Below are 26,865 nucleotides of genomic sequence, written 5' to 3' on the forward strand. Positions count from 1 at the left end.
TGTGGCATGTACTAATGGTTCATTCCTTTTTTAAGTAGTATTCTATGGTATAGGTTTACTGTTGTGTTTCTTCATTCATCCATTGAAGGACATGTGGTTTGTTTCCAGTTTTGTCTGTTACAAATAAAGCTGTTGTGAACATTTATGTTCAGCTTTTTATGTGAACATAAGATTTTATCTGGGATAAATGCTCAATACTTTTATGGGCATTGTGCTGCTGATAATGTTGGAGACAGACCACTTCACAAGAAATATGGAATAAAATATACTAAAGCTTGGTAACTAACATGAGTTGGAGTATTTTATCAGTAAAAGTACATTCTTTTTTAGTAAAGGAAATTTTTATACTATCTGAAGTATCTGTGAAAGAAGACAAGCATCAAAACTGGCAACCAGAAAAAATAGCTGGAAGACATAGTAGATGTAGAATATCCACTGAAAATATATTAATATTCTCCAAACTAAACTGGTCCATATACTGAAGACTCTTTAGGGGAAGAATGGCTCTTTACCTTTGAGATCCTACTTCTGGGGTCACTTACAGACAACCAAAGGGTAACAATCTCCTTCTAAGCAATTTAATTATCATTACAGAAAACAGGCAGTTACTTTCTAGTGCCAGGTCCTTTTTCACATAGGAAGAAAGGTCTAAATGTTGTTAGGGCCACCTAAAGTTAAGCTGCTAAATAATCAGTACACTACACACTTTCTCTGAATTCATTTATTTAGAGGTAAAACACAGCCATTCAAAATTGTGGAATACAATGTCTACACATAGAATAAGGTTGGGGAATTAAGCTGAATTGTTATATTCCATTCACATTAATAAATATTTTTAAAGAAGAAAATGTAGATTTTAAAAGCTTCATTAGACACTAGTGACACATACAAATAACTGAACTGTCATACTGCTTGATTTTCAGGTTGAAAGGTTACAATAATCTATATATTTCAATTACATGGCAGTAAATACAAAAGCATTTTAAACATCTTTTGAACCGTGTAGTATACTATAAGCAGTTTATTCTAAAACATTCCATCATTCTTCTGACCAGTTTATGGGTCATGCTGGACACCAGCAATCCACATCACATAAATTATCCACCAGTAATGAGGTGTAAAATCAATTATGCATGTATTTTGAATAGAAATTATTTTTAAATGTCAGAGAGAATGCTATTATTGGCCAACTTGAAATTTCCTAATTAGCTATCTGAGCTATTTAAGTCTGTACTTCTGTGTCTTCATTTTTTTAAATGAGAGAACTGGACTAGATTTTATATAAGTACCTACTAAAGCCTAGTGTTTTGCAGTTACTTCCTTCCCTGTCAAAATTTTGCCTCCTTTGATTTTCAATACTTTTTTTTTTTTTTTGTCTCACTCTGTTACCCAGGCTGGAGTGCAGTGGCGTGACCTTTGCTCACTGCAACCTCTGCCTCCTGGGCTCAAGCAATCCTCCCACCTCAGCCTCCTCAGTAGCTGGGACCACAGGCATATGCTACAAAGCCTAGATTACTTTTTATAGAAACGGGGTTTCACCATGTTGCCCAGGCTGGTCTTGAATTCCTAGGCTCAAGTAATCCACCCACCTCAGCCTCCCAAAGTGCTGGGATTACAATGGTGAGCTACCGTGCTGGCCCAAAACTAACTTTCAAAGTGACTTTCAAACACTTCCTTCTAACCCATGATTATCCTTTTCAAAATCTTGTCTAAATCCTTCAGAGTTCCAAACATCTCCACGGAACCCATACCTCATGAGTTTAAAACAACCAAAACAGTTCACTTTGTTGGCAAAGGCCATCTCTACCCAAGTAAGATTATTTACTCGTTATTCAATTTAGTACCCACACCTCCATCCATAACCTACACTATTGTCCACTGAACACTCCCTACCTGTGTATAAGTTCCATATCAAGGGTAAAACCTTATAAGATTTTTCAGACAATTGGCATTTAAGTGACTTGTTTATAAATTTTAAAATAAATCATGTTCTTTGCAGTATCCTGCCAGGCAACACATCAAATATTTCAAAAGGCAGCCATACATTTGCTTTAATGCTTCCTAAAACAGCTTAAGGTCTAATATAATTTTAAAATAGTCAAGCAATTTTGTTTTTACTCTTCATGTCACAACTATAGAGCAGAGAATAAGCTCAATAATGTCCACTTTTACTAACTCATCACCATATTCATAAAACTTTCCTCTGCAATTCATTCTACTTCACATATCAATGCACTTGGCAAGAAAGTAACAAATAAAATGACAAGCAGTAAAATCTAATTCATGCCAGAACACTGGAGAAGTTACATGGGAAGCAAAAACATACACAACTTTACAAAAGTTGGGAATACTGTTTTCAAATAAGCAATCATCAAAGTGGGACTTTCATGCTAGAAGTCCCACTCAGTCAAAATCACGATTTGTAAGAACAAGTGGTGCCACGAGTGTCCAAACATACAGCACGATGCCAATCCAACTGGAAGAGATTTTCACCCAGACAGCTGTCCACTGACTTTTCATCTCACGGGAGGGTTCGTACCTAAAATTTCAGGGAAAATTATTAAAAAGGGGCAAGGGGGTTGAATTATCAGCCACCAAGCTATGAAGCTTCATTAATTCAGAAGTGTGCTTTGTATACAGTTTGTGATTTCAGATATATCATTGCTGCATCTAATCTGCTCCCTTTCTTTCCACACTGCTAGTGTGAAGGTAAAAATCTGTTATTTCCTTTAATGGAGTAAAGTACACAGGCCTCTGAAATAGTTATTTTGCATAATCTCTGAAGCACTTTATGCATGTCTGCCATGTTATTAGACAGAAGAGGAACAGAATGTGACCTCTGGATAAATGAGATGTCACTATTACATAAGATTGTTCAAGGTGTATATGGAACTCCTCACCTGATTTCCACTCCCCCCCGCCCCCTCCCCCACCCCTCCCTGCTCAGAATTAAGAGACTGGTATGACTCAGAGACATCTCCTTAAAAAAAGAATTAAGAGACTGGGAAGGAAATATATCTCAAGTTTAACTGATTTTTGACTTAATGAAATATACCAAAATCCTTCTGGTATAAAGCCTTAATATCTACTATTACGTGACAGCCAAGGATCTGAATTAAAAACTAGCTGGTACTCGGGAGGCTGAAGCAGGAGAATGGCGTGAACCTGGGAGGCAGAGCTTGCAGTGAGCTGAGATCAAGCCACCGCACTCCAGCCTGGGTGACAGAGCGAGACTCCATCTCAAAAAACAACAACAACAACAAAAAAAAACAAAAAAACCCAGCTGGATTCTTATAGCGTAATACGCTGCAGTGTAAGAATTAAAAAATATATGTTCTTTTCAATAATAAAAATCAGTAAAGGCTGCACTCAAAGAAATACAACAAAGAATAATCTTTTTCCTCCATCTTTTGCTGATACTGAAAGCCTTCTTATAAATTGTTTATGAATATTATGCATTAAAAAGTTATTAAAAACAGAACTTCCCAAACCACATAGTTCAATCTGAATCTTTGACCAAATCTTTCAGTAATCATTTGGACAAAACCACAACTTTCAAAAATGAAACACTATAAATCACTACCTTCCTCTTGACAGAAAAGGATTTATGGATTAAGTTTGAAGTGATTTAAAAAAAAAGCATAAATTGTAGCTTGTAAGAATGCTAAGAATCTATCTACATTAATGAATTCATACTTAAATTTAAAAATTTTCAGAGCTTTTAATAACAGTTCAAACAAAAGAGAAAAAAAGATGTATCCTTTACTTCACTATCTTTACAGAATTGAAAAAAACAAGTATGTTAGATCCACTATCAACATGGATTTTTGTAAAAAAAAAGCATTAGTTTCATGAAAATTTTTATTTTAATCTCTCCAAGATTTGAACTATTTCAATGTTTGTGTTACTGTTAAAGCAAGGAAGTAAAGATTGCATTTCTCATGCTGATCTCACTATTCATTTAGCTGTACATTTTGAAATATATCAGAGGATAAAAAGTACTTCATATCACATCATGGTTTCACAAAAGAATCATAAAATGCCATCAGAATTCACACATCCAGAGTTTTCCTGAAATATAAATACCTGTACCAGTTGGTAAGGGTCATCATGATATAAAGTGAAGCCAGGAAAAGCATGAAGTGAAAGAAGGAATAACTGTAAGTGACACCATCCCTTTCATTATCTACAGCTCGGTGAACATCATCACCATCCTCCAGTGATCCATCACTTCTAGCTCCGCCATCTTCTATTAATGTAGATTCATCACTTGTTAGAGTCAGTTTATTAACCTGACTATTGTTTGAAGTACGGATGCTGTATGAAAGAGAGTTTAGGAGGAGAGAAAGAAAAGAACATTTTTAAAAGAAATGATTCATAAATAAACAGCTAGACTTCTTGTTTAAAGGAAAAAATTCCATAGTTTTTCCTACCTGGAATAAAATACACACAACAAAAAGAGGATTAGTCCTATAATTCCTTGAGCATGCCACCACTGGACTGATTGCCCTTCCTTTGGGACAGTGCTTGTTGTATTGTAGCCAATTATGCTGAGTAGACTTGGGTTGCAATTTGTTTCTGTAATGTAAAGCCACATTAAAATGTTAGAATATATTAAAAAGATGTTTTTCAGAGCAAACAAAATTATTTTGAACTCTCTATACCCCTGCAAATTGAGAACCAATTGCTGGAAAAGGCATCAGTATAACAAAAATAATTGAAGACAACTTGCACTTATTAATAAGACCTTTGAAGTGTTAATAGTTCTGATTTTATAGAAGTACCTGGAAAAGTTAAATCATTTAATTTTCAACAACATGTGATAGCTGAGAGATAATTACTTCTACAATCAGGTAAGAGGTGAAATATAGATGAACTTTCTAAGGTTAGTATAATTCTAGTAGATTTAGAAAGAAAATTCAGAGATTATAAACCACAATGCACTGGCTTTTCTATCATATGTTGAGATTATGATACAGACTTTATGGAGCTTATCAATTTGATACAGCACATTGTTAAAAAAGCAAGACAGTTTACACAAAAACCAGTTATAAGGACTCCAGCAAATGCCTCATGGAAATTACCCAATAAGGTATAACGACCTACTGCTTACTCAAGTTTTATTCTTTTATAAAGAAGAAAGTAGGCCAGGTGCGGTGGCTCATGCCTGTAATCCCAGCACTTTGGGAGGCCGAGGCGGGCAGATCACAAGGTCAAGAGATGGAGATCATCCTGGCCAACATGATGAAACCTCTTCTCTACTAAAAATACAAAAATTAGCGGGGCGTGGTGGCATGTGCCTGTAGTCCCAGCTACTCGGGAGGCTGAGACAGAAAGACTCGAACCTGGGAGGCAGTTGCAGTGAGCCGAGATCATGCCACTGCATTCCAGCCTGGCAACAGAGCGAGACTCTGTCTCAAAAAAAAAAAGTAGGATTGGTAAAATATTCACTAAGTGTCCAAAATACATATTTTTCTCCCGCAAAGCCAGATCTGTCAAACTCCATCTTCCTAATGAAAATGATTCTTATCTTAAAGCCAATTAGGTAAGGCTATTTCCTTCTCTAAAGCAAACTACTAGTAATTTTTTTCTAACCACCTACCTGGAAAAAAACAGGAAATCTTTCTGTAATACATCAAAACAAAAAACAAAAATAAATTGGTCTCCAAGTTATAAAGTACCTATGATAAAACACCTACAGTTTGTAAACTCAATGAGATTCATATAACATCAGATAAATTTTTTAGGAAAAGAGATAATTTTCTTCCTTTTAATAGGTAATAATTTTTGTCTATTCTAATTTGTCTCCTTTTAACATATGTTTCTATTCTCATGGTATGCAATATAACTAGCCTATAATACGATGCATTACAAAGCCCAATTATCAAATTCAATTGTAAGGTAGTCACAGGCTAAAACAGTAATTTAATAATGTGAAAAAATTATACTGTTCACAATTGAATCAACAGGAATTTGAAGAGCTTTTCTTTCTATATACAACAATTATATGCTCTATGCAAATCAGATACCTTTCTTATAATTTCACCCAGTTTCTTACATACACATACCTTGTTTTATTGTGCTTTGCTTTTTTTTTTTTTTTTTAGCATTTCACAGACTGTTCTTTTTACAAATTGAAGGTTTGTGGCAATTCTGCATTAAACAAGTCTATTGGTTCCATTTTTCTAACAGTATGTACTCACTTTGTTTCACATTTTGGTAATTCCCATAATATTTCACAATTTTTCATTATTATTAATTACATCTGTTATGGTGATCTCTCATCAGTGACCTATTATGTTACTATTGTAATTTCTTTGGGGCACCACAAATCACACCCATATAAGACGGTGAAATAATCGACAAACATTGTGTGTGTTCTGACTGCTCCACCAACCAGCCATTTCCTTGTCTCTATCCCTCTCCTTGGGCCTATTTCAAGACACAGCCATATGGAAATTAGGCCAGTTAATAACCCTGCAATGGCCTCTAACTGTTCAAGTGAAAGAGTCTCCCCTTTCTCACTTAAATCAAAAGCTAGAAATGATTAAGCTTAGTAAAGAAAGCATGCCAAAAGCTGAGACAGGTCAAAAGCTAGGCCTTCTGTTCCAGTTAGCTGAGTTGCAAATGCAAAGAAAAGAAAAAGTTCTTGAAGGATATTAAAAGTGCCACTCCAGTGAACATGAACACACAAATGAGAGATAAGAAAGCAGAGCAGTCTTATTGCTGATATGGAGGAGAAAGTTTTAGTGACCTGGATAGAAGATCAAACCAGCAGAGTATTCTCTTAAGCCAAAGCCTAATCCAGAGCAAAGCCCTCTCTCTCGCTTCAAGTCTATTAAGGCTGAGAGAGAGAAGGAAGCTGTAGAAGAAAAGTTTGAAACTAGATGGGGTTGGTTCTTGAGGTTTAAGGAAAGAAACTGTCTCCATAACATAAAAGTATAAAGTGAACCAGTAAGTGCTGATGCAGAAGCTACAGCAAGTCATCCTAAAAATCTAGCCAACAAAATTAATGAAAGTAGCTACACTGGTCAGGCATGGTTGCTCACGCCTGTAATCTCAGCACTTTGGGAGGCTGAGGCGGGTGGATCACCTGAGGTCAGGAGTTCGAGACCAGCCTGGCTAACATGGTGAAACCCAGTCTCTACTAAAAATACAAAATTAGCTGGGTGTGGTGGCACAGGCCTGTAATCCCAGCTACTCAGGAGGCTGAGGCAGGAGAATGGCTTACCAAGGAGGCAGAAGTTGCAGTGAGCGGGGATTGTGCCATTGCACTCCAGCCTGGGCAACAAGAGTGAAACTCCATCTCAAAAAAATAAAAATAAGAAAAAAGAAAGCAGCCAAACCAAACAACAGATTTTTCAATAAAGACAACATAGACTTCTATTGTAAGAAGATATAATCTAGGACTTTCATAACTATAGAGAAGTCAGTCAATGCCTGGCTTCAAAGCTTAAAAGGACAGGCTGATTCTCATGTTAGGGACTAATGCAGACAATGATTTTAAGAGAAAGCCAATGTTCATTTACCATTCCAAAAATCCTAGGGCCCTTAAGAATTATATTAAGTCTATTCAGCCTCTCAATGAATAGAAAAAACCCTAGATGACAGCATATCTGTTGAAAGTATGGGTTATGGAATATTTTAAGCCCATTGTTGGGACTTACTGCTAAAAGAAAAGATCCTTTCAAAATATTACTACTCACTGACAATGCACCTGGGTCACCCAAAAGCTCTGATAGAGATGTACAGGGAGATTAATATTTTCATGTCTGCTAACACAGTATTTATTCTGCAGCCCATGGAAAAAGGAGTAATATCAACATTTAAATCTTATTATTTAAGAAATATATTTTGTAAGGCTATAGCTGCCATAGAGTAATTCCTCTGATAGATCTGGGTGGGCAAAGTAAACTGAAAACCTTCTGGAAAAGATTCACCATTCTAGATGCTATTAAGAACATTCATGATTCATGGGAAAAATGTCAAAATATCAACATTAACAGGAGTTTGAAAGAAGTTGATTCTAAACCTCATGGATGACTGAGGATTTCAAGAGTTTAGTGGAGGAAGTAGCTACAGATACAGTGGAAAGAGCAAGATAACTAAAAAGTGGAACCTGAAGATGTGACTGAATTGCTGCAATTTCATTATCAAGCCTAAATGATGAGAAGTTGCTTCTTATGGATGAACAAAGCAATTTTTTGAGATGGAATTTACTCCTGATGAAGATGCTATTAATATTACTGAAATGACAGCAAAGGAGTTAGAATATTACATAAACTTACTTAATAAAGCAGCAGCAGGTTTAAGAGGATTGACTCCAATTTGGAAGGAAATTCTACTCTGGGTCAAATGCTATCAAATAGCATCATATGCTACAGAGAAATATTTTGTGAAAGAAGAGTCAATCAATGGGCAAACTTCATTGCTGTCTTAGTTTAAAGATACTAAAACAGCCACATCAACCTGCAGCAACCAACACCCTGTTCGGTCAGCAGCCGTCAACACTGAGGCAAGACCTCCTACCGGCAAAAAGATTACAACTTGATGAAGGCTCAGATGACTGTTAGCATTTTTTGGAAATAAAGTACTTTCAAATTAAGGAATGCACATTGTTTTTCTAGACGTAATGCTATGGCACACAACGAACTACAGTGTAAGATAAACAAAAGTTTTACATGCATTGGGAAACCAAAAAAATCATGACTTGTTTTACTGTGATGTTTGTTTTATTGTGGTGCTCTGAAACTGAACTCACAATTTCTCTTAGGTATACATGTAACCTTCTTATAATTTTGTTAGTGATGGAAAAAACTAAGTGAAATAAATAATACATCAAAGATAAAAACTTCATACTTTGTTCCTCTAGGAGCCTAATTTTTAAGTAATTTAATCTCACAAAAAGATCTGGAAAAACAACAACAACTGCAGAACCTTCAGGAACATGTAATATAAATAAAACACACCTGGTTCATTGGTCATAGCTGACCATGTCAAATACATTGTGTAGACTGTAATTACTGAAGACTGTAACAAACCAGATCTTGGTTGTGATTCCTACAAAAAAAAAAATATATATATAGCAACACAGGTAAATAGTCTGACATCATTCTAGATTTTTGAAAACTTAAAAAGGTATAAGCTTCATAAAAGCTAATGCTTTAAAGGACATACTTGGATTTTTGGCAGTATAGACATTACAGAAGCACCAACGCAGAGGAGCATGTTGACACTGATGAATGCCTTGTTTTCTGAACAACTGGCTGGATGAGTGTAGTAGACAAAGAACAAGACGATAGCAACTAAAGACAGCAGATAATTCAGAGCTGTAGCTGATAACAAGGCTGTGAAAGAAATATAATTGGATAATTAGCTTTTTATCAGAAATTATTAAAAATTAGAAATGGGACCTGTTTTATAAACAATCTGTCATTTTGTCAAAAAATATATTTTAAGCAACTTTGTCAGCATTATAAAGGCTATAAAAGCAGGAAAGAAAATTAATTCTGACCTTTATTGCTGAAGAATTCTAGTTTTTACACATAGCTATTATGTATTTGCAAGGATGGCAAGTTAGTAAGAAACTAATATGATTTAATAGTAATATCTATATTAGAGTTTACAAACTATGTTTACATGTTAGCCATTATTTTCAAAATAAAGAAAAATAACTATAAGAGGAATATTACTTAAGGTTTTTAAAGAACCATTATCACTCAGTTGTAAACAAGGGCATTAAGAAAATTATTTTCATTATTAATGTTAAGCCCTCAAAACAATGATGCTTTTCCTCATGAACTAAAATCTTAAAAGATACATATTATGCAAGGGTAAGTTATTATTATTTAATAAGTCAACCTATGCTTTTTCTATGTAAATTTCAACATACACAAGTTGTTTAGCCTTTATGCTAATATGTGCTTAATATACAAGTATTTATGTAGATTTGCCTCGCTGACAGGGGATCCATCCAACAAATATTTATTGAATGCCTGCATTCCAGGCCCTGGGGATACAGCAGGGAACAAAAGAGACAGAAACCCTTGCATTAGACTTTGCATTTAGAGAACAAGGTATTCAACGTAAGTGAAATTTCCAAATGACTAAAGCTTATTTCTTTGAGCACCAAATTATTTTAACTTGAACCACTGAGATAAAACACCACAAATTAGTTGTGTGAGAGGAATATTAGGCCAGCAGACACATTGGATTTGGCTTGCACTCCAATTTAAAAATTTTTTTAGCTGAAACTCAGGTCATTTAACATGAAAATCCAGATTTATAACTTCTTTTGAAAAAACATTAGAAAAATCAAGCAATACTAAGTTCACATTCCCACAAGGCAACTAATAAATGGAGCTGAGCAGTAGTAATGCACTTTAGATGGGGCATTCATACTCTCCAATTCATTGTAGTCCCTACTATTTGCACAAAGCCTATGCACTTAAACTTTGTCCTCCTGTTCCCTCATTTTTGTTACCTGGTTTGGCCCTGTAAGCATCTGAATTGTGATATCTGTTTTCAAGTATAACCCCAAAGAACTCAACATCATCATTATAAATAATCATTAATTACATTACTATCGGAATTCCTTTAGTTGTTATTGATGCACATAAAAGCATCCTTTGCACTTGCATAAAACGTCTGAGTTGCTTTTTATATTTTTTATTTGCTGCTGTTTGTGAATTGTATCACTGTGTGTTTATCTATTCCTAGCAATCCTCTTCCCTTTAATATTTTACTTTTAACCCATTGTAGGCTAGAAAATTAGGCTATAAAGTGCACACGCTTTCTCAGTAATATGCTTTGGAACATTTATTTTAGCTATTCAGGTTCTTTGGATTCTTTCCTGGTTCTTGGGTTATGTTCCCAGTTAATCTGCTAAAAGATCTGCTTGCTGATATAATGTGATATTTTGACACTCACAAAGTTTAAATTGAAAACCTCTTCATAGGAAAGTAGACCATAAAAATCCTAAGTGATTTACCTAGACTACATATCTATTCTCGACTTCAAAGTTCAACTATACTGAAGTTGTTCTGCGACAAAAGCTTACCTGCATACCAACATCTCGAGTTCCCTTCTTCCATTTTTTCAACCCACGATTCATTCCATGAATGTGCAAAATCAATAAGTAAGACTAGTTGTATGAGGATGAAACAAAAGGCACCTGCCATGCCTACATAAAACCACACTGAAAGGGAAAAAAAGCATACGTAAGTGATTGGTTAGTTTGATTTTTATCATTTCCTTTCAAAATCACAGTACACAAAAAAGGAAAATAAAATTTTATATGAACATCTTGATTTTGCCAACTGGGGAAACACACACACACACACACACCCATAAGAAGACAAACAATTAGAGTTATAGTTCCAGGTAACAATTATTTCAGATTCCTTTATAAAATATCAACGTCAAACAACTTAAAAAGGGTTTCTTACCAGTTGTAAAAGTTCCTTCTGGAATGAAGAATGCCCCAATAATAATTGCAATTGCTGCAGCAAATTTAAAGAACCAAAATCTAAAACAAAAAGAAATATAATTTTTTATTAATAAACATTCATCAAATAATTTCATATATGAAATCATTTAACTGCATCTTAACAAATAGCTACACTTTATGTGAATGTTCTACTTCTTTCTGAGGATATTATGATCTGGAGTGTAGCCATATTTGTAACTACAAAACAAGGTAACATCATATTTAGATAATGTAGTTTGGAGAGAGTGAAATTAACCATTACCATGAACCCAAGCTTATATTACAGATCTTTCCAATTGGAAAAAACAAAGCAAAAAAAAAATCTGATAAGAAAGGCAAGTCAAAATGTGAAAGGAATGGATTAAAGCCCAGACCGCGCTAGAGGAAGCATCAGAGCAAATGGCTGGAAAAGAAAGGGAAATGGTAAGACATTTTGGGGACTACTGGACACTGGCTCTGAGCTGACATTGATTCCAGGGACCCAAAACATCACTGTGGTCCCCCAGTTAAAGTAGGCGCTTATGGAGATCATTGGGTCACTCCACCAGGAAAAAAACCACGACCTGCTGAGTTGCTTGCTGAAGGCAAAGGGAATGCACAATGGGTAGCAGAAGGCAGTCATCAATACCAGCTATGACCACATGTCCAGCTGCAGAAACAAGGGCTGTAATTGTTGTGAGTACTTCCTCCTTGTTTTGTCAAAAACATGTTCATGCATGCATATACTTGTACTAAGAAAATATCTTCATTTTATTTCCATTCTCCTTTATCATGTGACATAAGATTTACTGACTTCACATCAGCATTTAAGTATTGTTAACTTCATGTAATTAGTATTTTGGTTGGGGACTGGTGCATTTTCAGTTATAAGGTTAGTTGTATGACCTTTTATGTCTTTATTTGCAGATTATGTATGATCTCAGGAGATGTATACGGGTTCAAGTTGACAATGGGTAGACTTCTGATAGTTAATACTGAGTGTCAACTTGATTGGATTGAAGGGTGCAAAGTACTGATGCTGGGTGTGTCTGTGAGGGTGTTGCCAAAGGAGATTAACATTTCAGTCAGTGAGCTGGGAAAGGCGGACACACCCTTAATCTGGGTGGGCACCATCTAATCAGCTGCCAGCAGGGCTAGAATATAAAGCAGGCAAAAAACAAAACAAGTGAAAAGACTAGACTGGCCTAGCATCCCAGCCTACATCTTTCTCCCGTGCTGGATGTTCCCTGCCCTTGAACATCAGGCTCCAAGTTCTTCAGTTTTGGGACTAGGACTGGCTCCTTGCTCCTCAGCTTGCAGACGGCCTACTGTGGGACCTTGAGATCATGTGAGTTAATACTTAATAAACTCCCCTTTATATCTATCTATCTATCCTATTAGTTCTGTCCCTCTGGAGAACGCTAATACACTTGATTATCAGAAAATACAACAATTACATAAACTGCTTTTAAGACCATTTTGAGAAAGATGTATTTCTCACTAATTCATTATGGAAAAATGAGAATGTTAGTTCCATTTCACACACTTATTTCACATAAGTGGGATAATGTATCAAAGTATAAGGTGAACTGTATAAATGAATAATTTTTATAAACACATGATAAATGACTCCATCTATAACTCTAATAATTTAATAAAATAATCAATGACCAAAGGAACAAAATAAAAGAAAACCAACCCGTCACATATTTTCTCATTGATATTTATATTCTACTTGTTTATTCCTTTTGTCTTTGGTAGCACATGTAACTAGATAAGCAACAGCAGATATTAAAACAGTCAAATAAGGGTACCAGAAGTAGTGCTCTATATGAAGGAAGATTGATAAAAGAAACCCTGAAGTTTCTTTCTGGGTTGTCCAATACAACCAACCTAGAAAAATCTGCTCTCTGGGTCTAAGGGGTTCTATGTAAGTGGACTGGTCCACCAAAAGTTAAGAGTAGAAGGAGAAATAGCTATTCCCTTAGTAGTCGCAAATATAATAGAGCCTCTTTTTTAGTATGAAAATATAAAACACTGTGGATCAGAGGTTATTACGGCTATTATTTAAATATCCAAAGTCTGACATTCTCCAGTAAAAACAAGATTTTCTTACCCTGTCATTCATGAATAAAGTAATTCTGCAAATTGTATAAGTTTATTTTACCTTAAAGTTTCCTTAGATAAACTGGCAATTGTCAAGAAGAGGCTACCCAGGCTTTTATATTGAAGCTTATTTAAAAACTTACCCATTGTGCACTGCAGCTCTAGGATCACTGCTACTCTTCACTTTGATCATTAGTAAAGAGAGAAGAAGATAGAACATAGCCAAACCAAAGCACAAACGATATACAGCTTTATAGCCAACCAAAATGTTACAAGGGACAACACCTTTCTCATTCTCACAAAATCCAGGAATCTAGAAAAACAAAAGAGTTTATGATCCATCATTTTTTTCATTAAGTAAAAATAAAAATTATATGTAATCAAATAGTTTAAGTAAAGGTTTAGAAAACTGGAATTTGCTTTACAATTTATGATGAATATGTACTCAAGATGAGTCTGATACATTTTAATCACATACAGTGGGGAAAAAAAGAGTTAAATCCCCATCTGCACAAATCATAAACTATAATACCAACTCTATGCTGGATGCTTATTTTGAGTTATAGATTTATCCTACATTTTAAAAACTTGCATTCTACTTGAATAGCATGATATACTTGTTTTAGTAGTGTAAGTGCTATTTCTGAGACCACTGTTCAGAACTATTAATACATTATTCATATATATAAGAATAAATTATTTCCTCCCACTCTTTCCAGTCCCAGCACTCTAAAAAAACTGCTTTTCCAGGACACTAGTCATGTACTGGTTTCCAAACCCAAAGGCTACTGCTTAATCACATTCCTTAATCTCATTTTTATACAGACACTATCCCTGTCATTCTTAAAACTTTCTTCCTAGAACCTGTACATTTTCTTTGTTCTTTTCTGTTATCCCTTCCCTCCCAGTTTTCTAGGATCAGAACCAGGTTTTCCTTTCTCCACTAACTCCCTTAAGTAAGAGATTTTGGCAAAGTTCTAGCTCTGCTCACTCAATGATCTTCACCATATGATACCATGGTTTCAACATTCAATTTCTATTCTCAAGGCAGTCTCTAGCTCTGATTTCTCTTTTAAATCCCTTCATGTTTTCTACTTACTGCTGTATATTATCATGGACTTCGTGTCCGTGTCTACCCAAAATTAAATGCTGAAACCCTAACCCTCAATGGAAGGATAGTGGGAGATGGGGCCTTTAGGTGGTAATTAAATCATGAAGGTAGAGCCCTCAGGATAGGATTAATGCCCTTATAAAAACAGATAGAAGAGAGCTGCTGCTTTCTCTCAAAAATGTAAGATGGCCATGTGTAAAGCAGGAATAAGACCCTCACCAGAACCTGACCATGGTGGCACCCTGATCTCGGACTTTCAGCCTCCAAAACTGAGAAATAAATTTTTGTTGTCTTAAGCCACCCAGCCTATGATATTCTTGTTATAGCAGCCTGAACTGAGTAAGACATACATATATATATATATATACATACACATGTACATGATGCAATACCACCAAGTCAACATGTTAGAAACTAAATTTATTATATGTTCCCCATCTCCTTCCACAACCTGACTCTCTCAAAATTTTCCTTTCTGGGTTAATAGCAATACTTTCCTCCCAGTTTTCTAGGATCAGAACCTGGTTATTTATGATTCCATCACTGCCAATATTTCAGTGCCAGGCTCAGTCAATTTTACATCCAGAAAATCTTATTTCAGGTCCTCTATTCTCTTCTTGATTATACCACTGCAACAGCCTCTGTATTTAACTGCTTGACTTTCATACTTTATTAATTGTAAGATTAATCTTCCTAAAGTACAGATACTTTGCTCGAAAAGCTCTTTTATACTCATTATGCTTTCTATTTTTCAATCTCTGTATGTGCAAGTTCTAATTATTCTCAAAACATCCTTTTTCCCATGACCCACTGAGATTCTGACACCTGGTTAGAATTATACTTCTTTCTGTGTATTACCACAGTACATTTCCTGTACCACCATCATAGAACTTAACAAGCTAATGTATATTATCTTTTTCCTAAAAGATTATGAACTACAACTAGGATTACATAATGTCTTATTCTATATTATTCTGTTTACAATATCCCCGAATCAGTTTTATACATATACACATATACCCTATAGCCTCAGTTAATCAATAAATAAGAAACAAGACTAACCTTATTCAGTTGTTCTTCCATTCCTGGTATCAACATTACACAAGCTACACATACTCCAACAAGCAAGAAAAGTGCATAGATCAATCTAGTTACAGTGGAGTTGTTTCCACTAGGACAGCATCGGCATAGCAAACATGGGGCACTTCCACACAAACATGGTATCTGGGAAAAAGAATATTATTGAAAATATTATTAAGAATCAGTAAATCAGTATATCTTAAAATGATACAATGAAAATTGACATTCTATCTGTTCAAAAAAGAAAAAAAATAAAAGTAATTACATCAAGGGACATAAGGTATTTGGTTCATATAAATTATCTATATACCACAAAACTTAGCAACTTCTAAGAAGGAGTAAAGACAAACAAAAAAGCCCTTGGACTCTATGCCAAGTAAAACGGACAAATCAGCTAAAACAAAAAGGGGAAAAAAATCATCAGCAGTAACCAAAGTTTAAAGAAGAAAAGAAATGGAATATTCATGAGTAGCACAGCTGCTAAGCCCACCTCCAGCCCCTGACCTTTAGCCCCCAGATACTAGACTGATGAATACACAAAATTCTGAGGATTCTCAAATACATCCAGGGAGGGAAAAAAAGTGAATTATTTTCCTTCTTTTGACCTGGTGATAGTGATAATAATGAAAACTACAACTAGAATGAGGCAAAAAGGATAATAATACAACTGGGGCTAGCTTTTCTCCAGTGACCACCACACTAAACTAGCAGTATGCCCCCATGGGAACAGAATACCTTCCTGTCCAGGAGACAGGAAAACTGGTACAGAGTATTTAACAGTATCTAAGAAAGCCACAGAGTAAATATTCTCATAATATCATAACCTGGGCTGAGATGTCAGACTTCTAGAAGGTGGATGAACCAGATCTTCCAGCCCTAGAATAACAGCTCTAGGGGAAAAAAGTCTTAGATATCACACTAAGGGAATGTTGTAAAAGCTAGACCACTACACCAACCAATATAAGGTAAGAATAAAGCTGTTTTATATTAAACGTCGACAAGACAGAAATACATGTCATGGCAACTATGTAAATATACTTTAGCAAAAATTAAACATAAACATCTCCCCTCAGAAAAAGGAATGAAGAAAATATAAGGCATATGAAGAATTCAGTCTGAAATAAATATAATCCAGTAAGAAAAGGAAGATCCCCTACCAGTATTTCATTTGAGCTATAGAAAAATAACAAAAATTTTTTTTTAAAAAAAGGAGGCCTCAAAAATGAAGTAAGAACAGAACACAATGAAAAGTGGAAATCAAAGGGCTAAAGAAATGAGAAGCAAAAAAATAGACTTAACTAATAACTATCAAGAAACAAAACAGACATAGGTAAAAATAAAATTACTGATGAAAAAAGGCTTGGGATAATTACTATAAACTCAAGTCAAGATGGAGAAACCGTGACCAGACTTATCCTCCTGACTTAAACAATGGAAAAAATAAGTTTTTCAGACAATGAACAACGGGCAATGTAAAGCAGCAATTTCTAAGAGGAGACAATGTGAGCCCTATGACTGGCCCTTATTTTATTGATTGACTGACTGATTGACAGTCTCCTTCTGTCGCCCAGGCTGGAGTGCAGTGGTGCGATCTCAGCTCACTGCAACCTTCCCCCACCCACCCCGGTTTCAAGGGATTCTCCTGCCTCAGCCTCCTGAGTAGCTGGGATTGCAGGCGTGCACCACCACACCCAGCTAATTTTTGTATTTTTTTGTAGTTTTAGTAGACGGGGTTTCACCATGTTGGCCTGGATGTTCTCCTGACCTCAGGTGATCCGCCTACCTCGGCCTCCCAAAGTGCTGGGATTACAGGCGTGGCCCACCACGCCCAGCCAACTGGCCCTTATTTCTGCCTAGGGACAATGTCCACTGCAGGGAGGGTCTGGGAATTTTACCACCCAGAGGTGAAAAACTTTGTAATCCATGAGGCATTGGGTAGAGGTATCAGAAGGCAATTAATACTGGAGAAACATCAGCCATCAAACTAAAGGCTGCACTAGTTGTACTTAAGGAAACCTAAAGGCAAATAAAAAGATCACACTGTCTCTAAGTAAAATCACCCAAGTCAAAGATAAAAGCCCAAGAATATTTTTTTGAAAATAAAAGTATATCCAGCGTTGATCAAGGAAAAATTTACACTGGAAAGCTCACCAAAAATTAGTAGGCATGCAAAAAACAGAAACATACAACCTATAATGAGGATCAATCAGTCAATATCAACCTGGAAATGATATAGATAACTGAGTTCATTTATAAATAGGGCATTGTAGTATTATTGTAAGTATATTTCACATGCTCAAGGAGGTAGAGGAAAACTTGATCATGATACGGACAGACATGGAAGATAATTTAAAATTAAGACCCATATCATACTTCTCCAGATGATAAAATAAGCTCCCTAAATATCGACAAGACAGAAGAAAAGATTAATAATGAACCTGAAGACATAAGTAAATGATCCAAAATGAAAGAGAAATAAAAATAAGAAAAGGATCAGAACATTGTGAGACAACTTTAAATAGCCTAATATAAGTGAAATTAGAGTCCCTGAAATGAACTTCAATTGGAGAGAAGTGACACAAGGGTGCTTTTGAGGAAGTAATTGCCAAAATTTTTCCAAATTTATGAAAACAATAAACTCACAGATCCAAGATACTCAACAAAGCCCTAGCAAAATAAACATGAAAACCACACCAAGTTACATCATAATCAAATTACTTAAAAAAAGTAATAATCAGAAAAATCTTAAAAATAGGCAGAAAAATAAAATGTACATTATAAACTGAGGAACAAAGAAATAAATCACACTTCTAGTGAGAAACGGTTCAAGCCTAAAATCAGTACCAAAAGAAAAAAATACATAAACACAGAATTTTGTACTCAGTGAAAATATCTTCCAAAAATTAAGGCAAAATAAAGACATTTTCAGGAACAGAAAAGACAAAATAATCCAAACAAGCAGAATTAAACTACCAGAAATGCTGAAGGAAATCCTCCAAGAAAGAAAATTATACCAGACAGAAATTTGGATTTGCATACAAAGGAATGAAAAATAGAAATAGTAAATAGATATATTCTTCTTATTAAAAAAAAATGGGCCAGAATTACTGAGACTAAATCCAAAGACATAATAAGAAAATAATAGACCGATATCCCTCATAAAGATAAACAAAAAAATTCTTAATGATATTTTAGCAAGTCAAAAACAGCAATATGAAAGTATATAAACAGGATAATATATTGTCACCAGGTAGAGTTTAGCCTGGAAAAGCAAGGCTGGTTCCACTTTTAAAAATCAACCAATGACCTCTACCGTATAAACAGACTAAAGAAAAAACATGGTCATCTCAATAGATATAGAAAAACCATTTGACAAAATTCAATACCTATTCATGATATAAACTGTCAGCAAACAAAGAATAGAAGATAACATCCTTAACTTGATAAATGTCATTTACAAATACCTATAGCTCTCACCCGTAATTAATGACGAAAGTCTGAATGCTTTCCCCGTAAGACATCAAACAAGGCAAAATACCTCTCACACCATTTGAATTCAACTTCACACTGGAGGTCCCAGCCAATATAATGAGGCAAGAAAAAAAAAAAAACATAAAAATTGGAATGGAAGACACGAAACCACCCTCTTCACATGTAACAAAACTGTCTATATAGAAAATCCCAAAGAGGGCCATACACCATGGCTCACACCCGTAATCCCAGCAATTTGGGAAGCTAAGGCAGGAGGACCATTTGAGCCTAGGAGTTCAAGGATATAGTAAGCTATGATAGCGCCACTGCACTCGAGTCTGGATGACAACAAAACAAAACAAATAAAAACAACAAAAATACCCCACAAAGAACCTACAAAAATGCAACTAGAACTAACTCATCAGTTTAATAAGGTCACATGATAAAAAGTCAATATACACAATCATGTTTCTACGTATTAGTAACAACTGAAAACATAAAGAAAATAGTTATAAATCTAACAAAACATAGACAAGATCTCAAATAATGAAAACTACAAAACATTGGTGAAAGAAATCAAAGACCTAAATGAATGGCAAAATATACAGAGTTTAAGGATTGGAAGACAATTATTTTCAAGATATCAGGTCTTTCCAAACTTATCTATAGATTCAGCCCAATTCCAACCACAATCCCAACATCAGATTTACAGAAATAAACTAGCTGAACAGGCAAAAACACTAGAATAGCTCAAACAAGTCTGAAAAAAGAGCAAAGTTAAAAGACACGCTACCTGATTTCAAGACTAGCACTAAAGTGACAGTAATTAAAACAGAGTGATATAGGGAAAAGGGTGGACACACTAAGTAGAACACAATAAAGTTTAGAAATAGGTTCATGCAAATATAATCAAAGGATTTTTGACAAAGATACCAAAGCAATTCACTATAGAAAGGATAATCTTTTTAATAAATGGTGCTGAAATAACTGGATATTCATACTTTTTTTTTTTTTTTTGAGACGGAGTCTCGCTCTGTCGCCCAGGCTGGAGTGCAGTGGCGCAATCTCAGCTCACTGCAAGCTCCGCCTCCCAGGTTCACGCCATTCTCCTGCCTCAGCCTCTCCGAGTAGCTGGGACTACAGGCGCCCACCACCACGCCCGGCTAATTTTTTTGTATTTTTAGTAGAGATGGGGTTTCACCGTGGTCTCGATCTCCTGACCTCGTGATCCGCCCGCCTCCGCCTCCCAAAGTGCTGAGATTACAAGTGTGAGCCACCGCGCCCGGCCTATTCATACATTGTTTAGAAAGTTAACCTTAAGCCATAATCAAACCATATATGAGAATTAAGATTTCCTAGATACCATATAAAAAACAGGACTCACAAAAGAAAAACAAATGAATTGGGCTTCATCAAAATTAAGAACTTTTGCTCTTTGAAACACACTGCTGAGAATGAAAAAGAAAGCCATAAACTTGAAAATACTTGCAAGTCGGGTACATGATAAATCATTGGCATCCAGAATATAAAAGGAACTCTAAAAACTCAGTGATAAGAAAACAAACAACTCAATTAAAAATGGGCAAAATATTTAAACGGATACTTTAATAAAAGGCATAGAGACAGCAAATAAGCAAAGAAAAAGTGCTCAATATCATTATTAGGGAAATGTACATTAAAATCAGAGATACTACTGCATGCATATTAGAATAGCTAAAATGAAATAAACTGATGATACCAACTACTGACAAGAATGCAGAGCAACTAGAACTCTCTTACTTTGGTGGCGGGAATGAAAAATGGTACAACCATTTTGGAAACCAGTTTGACTGTTTTTTATTTTTAAGTCAAACACGCACTTACTGTATGAATAAGCAAATCCACACTCAGATATTTATTCAAGTGAAATAAGAACTTATAATTACACAAAAAAACCTTGATGGGAATGCTCATAGCTACCTTATTTGTAATCATCAAAACCTAGAAAGGCTCCTCAAACGGTGAATGGATAAATTGTGGTACATCCAAACAAAAACAATAGTCAACAATAAAAATATATGGAGAATGAAACTCATTATGTGCTAAGTAAAAGAAGCCAGACTCAAAGACTATATATTGTAGGATTCCATTAATATGACACTCTAGAAAGGCAAAATCCTTAAGACAGAAAATAGGGGTTGCCAAGGAAAGGACAGTGCAATTTTTTAGGATGATCAATGTTCCAAAATGGTTACACGACTAGATGCATTTGTCAAAACTCATGGAACTGTATATTACAAAGAGTAAATTCTACTGTATGTAAATTATACCTTAACTAAAAGAAGTCCTTAAAATAGAGAATCCTCTAAATAAATGAATTAAAGGATATTCACAGATCTAATATAAGAAAAATTCCTTAGATGGAAAAATAATGTGTGCATCAAAAGAGCACACTACTTTTTAAGAAGGGGAAAAAAGTGATAAAAGATTTAAACTCAGACTTATCTGGTTATTTAATTTCTAAGATAAACAAAAATTCTTCCAATCTAGAATTCTATGACCAAAGTGTACCTCCTATGTGCTTCTGTCAAGGAGCATTATACCAAAACATGGTCGTCAACCAAACGAATACAAGCAATGAAGAAAAAAAGGGTTTCAACCTAAGAGAGAGGAAATGTACATCCTCATCTGAGGATAAAGTGAGATCCAGGATAAAAACAGTGACTATAGACCAGAGCAGGTCAGAAGATTCTGGGAGAGATGACCTCCAAGGTTCGATCAATCATGACATGTATCTGAACTTACTCAGAGATGCATACAGCTGGGGAAAAGTCTAAGGTTAAATAATTTAAATACACTGAAAATAGGCTGCGCGCGGTGGCTCACACCTATAATCCCAGCACTTTGGGAGGCCAAAGCAGGTGGATCACTTGAGGCCAGTTCTGAGACCAGCCCGGCCAACATGGCAAAACCCCATCTCTAATAACAATATAAAAATTAGCTGGGTGTGGTGGCACATGCCTGTAACCCCAGCTACTCAGGAGGCTGAGGCAAGCGAATCACTTGAATCTGGAAGGCCAAAGTCGCAGTGAGCTGAGATCGCACCACTGCACTCCAGCCTGGGCAATGGAGCGAGATTCTGTCAAAAAAAGAAAAGCAAGCAAACCAAAGAACAAAAAACGTGCATGAAAGGAAAAGGCATTGTATATTTATTACAAGGCTGACCTATGAAGAGCATTACACAAACAAAGAACATGTAAGTGCTTGCTATAATTTTACATATATAACTTATTTAAAGTCACAATAATGTTCATTTACCAAAATTTTTAGTATTATGGAAAGCTATGGGGACATCAATGTGTGTGTGTGATTTTGCTGGGGGTAGGGATGAGGGCCAGCTGAAATCAAGGGATGATTGCTAAGTCTTCGTCTTCCATAGTTAGAAGACAATGTCAAAACAAACAAAATCAAGAATACACTATATGGGCCGGGCGCAGTGGCTCACGCTTGTAATCCCAGCACTTTGGGAGGCCGAGGCGGGCGGATCACGAGGTCGGGAGATCGAGACCACGGTGAAACCCCGTCTCTACTAAAAATACAAAAAATTAGCCGGGCGTGGTGGCGGGCGCCTGTAGTCCCAGCTACTCGGAGAGGCTGAGGCAGGAGAATGGCGTGAACCCGGGAGGCGGAGCTTGCAGTGAGCCGAGATTGCGCCACTGCACTCCAGCCTGGGCGATAGAGCGAGACTCCGTCTCAAAAAAAAAAAAAAAAAAAAAGAATACACTATATGTATGTGAATTAGAAATATGGCAATAAATACCAAAAGAAATACTGTCTCCAAAGGGTGGAAATGGGAGTGGTATACTATTTTTCTTAAGCACACAGAGAAGTATGTACATACAGAATTATGAATTAAAAAATTTAAAAATCATACAATTAATTAAACCTGGGAACTAGGGGAATGGGTGAATATTGATTTCTTCCACCTTTCAGAGAAGTCAATCTAAAATTAAAATGTCCTTAAAAATTTACTCCAACTTCAATGTTTTATACAATGTTTTTCTTAAAACTTAAAACACGCTTTCTTAACCATGTTGTTATTGCTATTTTGGGCTGAATAATTATTTGTTGTTGGGGGCTATCCTATACATTGTAGATTTAGCAGCATCCCTGTCCTCTACCAACTAACTAGATGCTAGTGGCACCCCTCACCCCAGGTTGTGACAACGAAAAATGTCTGCAGATATTGCCAAATGCCCACTGGGGAGCAAAACTGTGTCCAGTTGAAAATCACTGCTATGGAAACACCTCCTTAGAAGAATCTTTTTAAGAAACTCTCCTGACAAATGTTAACATTCAAGAATTACTTTTTTTTTTTGTTAAATTCAAGGAAAATTAAATTCAATGCTTTGCTTAAAAATATGTTTAAGATGCTGCCATTCCTAAGAATGTGTTTTTGTCTATTCATCCACTCATGTGTATACAAATGCACAATGCACCCATGCATTGAGAGAGAAGGAAGATTTTGGGGGGACATTTTTATTTAACTTCTACTCTGCATTACTTGACCATTCACAGCAACTATAAATCATTTCTATAAAACAAGTCACTGTATTAACAAAAATTTAGGAGGCTGGCAAAAAATACGCACTCAGTAATCACTAGTTCTTAACGACTTAACTACACTAAATATCTTGATAGGTATTGTAAATAAGGTTCAGTCATTCAAAAAAAAAATCAATCCTGTCTACTCACTAATACCAACGTTGAGACTGGGATGGGGAAAAGCATGTAAGTAGGTATTAGTGATTGGTAATGTTATACTTATAGGATTAGTTGCTATGATGTTTATAATGTTTAAAGTAATTAACAATCAAAAAGAGACAACCATGCATGAATAAAAAATCATACTGCCATGAACCAAGGATTATGATCAATCTAATTCTAGGTCTCTTAGCAGCAAACAAAAAGTGAACAATTTAACACTCCAATTTCTGCTCAGTGGTATTACACATAATTTGTCTCTATAGTTCAGACATTTTCTACAATTATTTTATAAATAAGGAGAAAACTTTTACTAAATTTGATTAAGCCTGCAGAAACTTGTACTAATTAAGAATGAGGTTGGTTTGTTTTTAATTCTGGCTTACCTGATCTAATTTAATGATTTGAATGTTACTTTTTTTTTTTGTTCTGTTTTTTGTTTTGTTTTGTTTTTGAGACAGAGTCTAACTCTTGTTGCCCAGGCTGGAGTGCCGTGGCGCCATCTTGATTCACTGCAGCCTCCGCCTCCTGGGCTTAAGAGATTCTCCTGCCTCAGCCACCCGAGTGGGATTACAGGTGTGCGCCACCACACCCGGCTAATTTTTGTTTTTTTAATTTTGTTTTGTTTTCTGAGACGGAGTCTTGCTCTGCTGCCCAGGCTGGAGTGCAGTGGCATGATCTCAGCCCACTGCAGCCTCCATCTCCCAGTTCAAGCAATTCTCCTGCCTCAGCCTCCCGAGTAGCTGGGACTACAGGCATGTGCCACCACGCCCAGCTATTTTTTTTTGTATTTTTAGTAGAGACGGGGTTTCACCATATTGACCAGGCTGGTCTCCAACTCCGGACATCAAGTGATCCATCCACCTCATCCTCCCAAAGTGCTGGGATTATAGGCGTGAGCCACTGCGGCAGGCTCTGAATGTTACTTTTGAAAAGTTGAATAAATTTTAATTTCATCAAAACCTCTAAGTAAATGAGCACATTAACTGTTAAGAATGTGGAAGAGATGGTCCCCTTCAATGACTACTGGCCTGCAGTAAAATCAAACAATTAATGAATAGAGACAGAGGCACAAGGAAGAAAAGGGAAAAAGATTACTGAAACTGCAAACAATAAAATAAATTCCACACTGGACACGGTAGCACCTGCCTGGTAGTCCCAGCTACCTGGGAGGCTGAGGTTACACTTAAGTCCAGGAGTTCCAGGCTGCAGTTCACTACGACCATCCCCTGCACTTCAGCCTGGCCAACACACTGAGACCCCCATCTCTAAAAAACTGCCTCACTGCTGCTACCTTTTTAATGTACTTCGCTATTAACACAGAAACTAAAAGGCAGTGTCAATTTTATCACGGACATTCTTCTAATCACCTTCTAAAGGTGGCGATCTATGTTGTAAAACGGAAAACATGTATCTCATCTTTTAAATCTCTATTATATACAAAAAACTACAGCATGCCCATTTCATAACTCGACAAGATATGACATTACAAATTAAATTGCATAACATCTTCCAATAAAAAAACCGATGAAAACAATCTTATATGATAATTATCAGTTTTCAAAACTGTTTATTACACTAAATATGCCTCTTGTATAAAAGTCAATAATTAAACTCTCTAATATCTTGAGATAAAATATTCCAGGCTTCTGTGCAAGAAGAAATACCATGAAATCAAGAGAATAGACTGGCTGGAGTAACAATCTCCACATTATTATTTGATTAAAATTCAACACTGTTAGTTCAAGACATATCAAAACCTTTTTGAAGAGTATATATAACAGAATCATTTGGGAAGTCAGAAAAGCAATTGTTAGAAACGGAATTAACAAATTCCAGACTAAAGAAAAGTGATTTGAATCCAAATGCCTCGCCTAAAATTACAAATTATCTTTATTAACTGCACTGCCAATGTTTTGCCTACTATTTTGGAGGGGGCAGAGATTATCTTAAATAAACTGAAATTTGTGCCACATGGACCAAAGTCTTGCCACTATACTGAAAATAGTTTTACTCTAACAACTCTTTAATGAAAATGCAATGTACAGCTAATTAAGCATGAAATTTCAGATGACACACGCATGCCTTGTGCCTAATGACAATTTTGTCTTCAGGCACAAAACATGCTTGTGTCATCTGAAATTTCAATTTTAAGTTGAAATTTGAAATTGACACTTCAAACAGTTATGGCAGAGCTATGACTATTTGCTTCAAAAACAATATTATACATTAACATTACTGCCAGGCGGTCCCAAATGCCGACAGGCACTTTTTAATCATAATCTGCGCCACAGAACAAAGAGGGCGACATGAATCCAGGAACGACAGTGCGGCAGTCTGAGGTCGCCGGGAAAGAGATGACAACGGAGTGGGTACCCCACAGAAGGAAAGGGGCAAAGACCTTTGTAGAGATGGCCTAGGCAGACACAAACAAAGCCACGAAAAGGGACCTGAAAGAATGGGAGACAGAGTTCACGAAGCAGGGGTGGGGGAGGGGCCCTATTCTAGTTCTCTTCCTCAATTTGGGTCATCTTCCCATCGCCACTACACCTTAAGGCCAGTGATCAGTTCTTCGCAAGACCCAAAGCTCTGAAGCTGAGTCTGAGTGACGAGAGGAGACGGGAAGAAAACGGGGACAGAGAGAGCACTCCCTGTTGGGTGGGGCACCACATTCCCGCCGGGCTCACCCAGCCCCGGCTCGGGTAGCCTTCTCTTTAGTCTCTCACACTAGCACCCCAAAGGCCGCAAAAAGCACCTTACCCAGCTCGCCATGGAGCACAGCCCCAGGACGCTCCCCATCTCCACAACGTCACAAGAGCAGCGGATATAGACAAGATGGAGACAGCGTCTTTCTCGCCTTTGCGAGATTATTTACTATCTGCGAGAC

At 36.2% G+C, this 26,865-nt stretch overlaps 1 protein-coding gene across 1 annotated transcript; it reads right to left on the reverse strand.

Moving 5' to 3' along the window:
* Positions 1-706: 706 nt before the first annotated feature.
* Positions 707-26,865, reverse strand: SERINC1 (serine incorporator 1). The gene is made up of 10 exons (XM_032157987.2): positions 26,739-26,865; positions 15,747-15,908; positions 13,717-13,886; positions 11,448-11,527; positions 11,060-11,197; positions 9,178-9,347; positions 8,970-9,060; positions 4,434-4,578; positions 4,087-4,317; positions 707-2,539 (listed from the first exon to the last, which is right to left on the reverse strand). The coding sequence occupies exons 1-10, from the start codon at positions 26,775-26,777 to the stop codon at positions 2,404-2,406; spliced, it is 1,362 nt and encodes a 453-aa protein (XP_032013878.1). The 5' UTR covers positions 26,778-26,865; the 3' UTR covers positions 707-2,403.

The sequence above is a fragment of the Hylobates moloch genome, unplaced genomic scaffold, assembly GCF_009828535.3.
Source record: "Hylobates moloch isolate HMO894 unplaced genomic scaffold, HMol_V3 SCAFFOLD_2, whole genome shotgun sequence".
NCBI classification, from domain to species: domain Eukaryota; kingdom Metazoa; phylum Chordata; class Mammalia; order Primates; family Hylobatidae; genus Hylobates; species Hylobates moloch.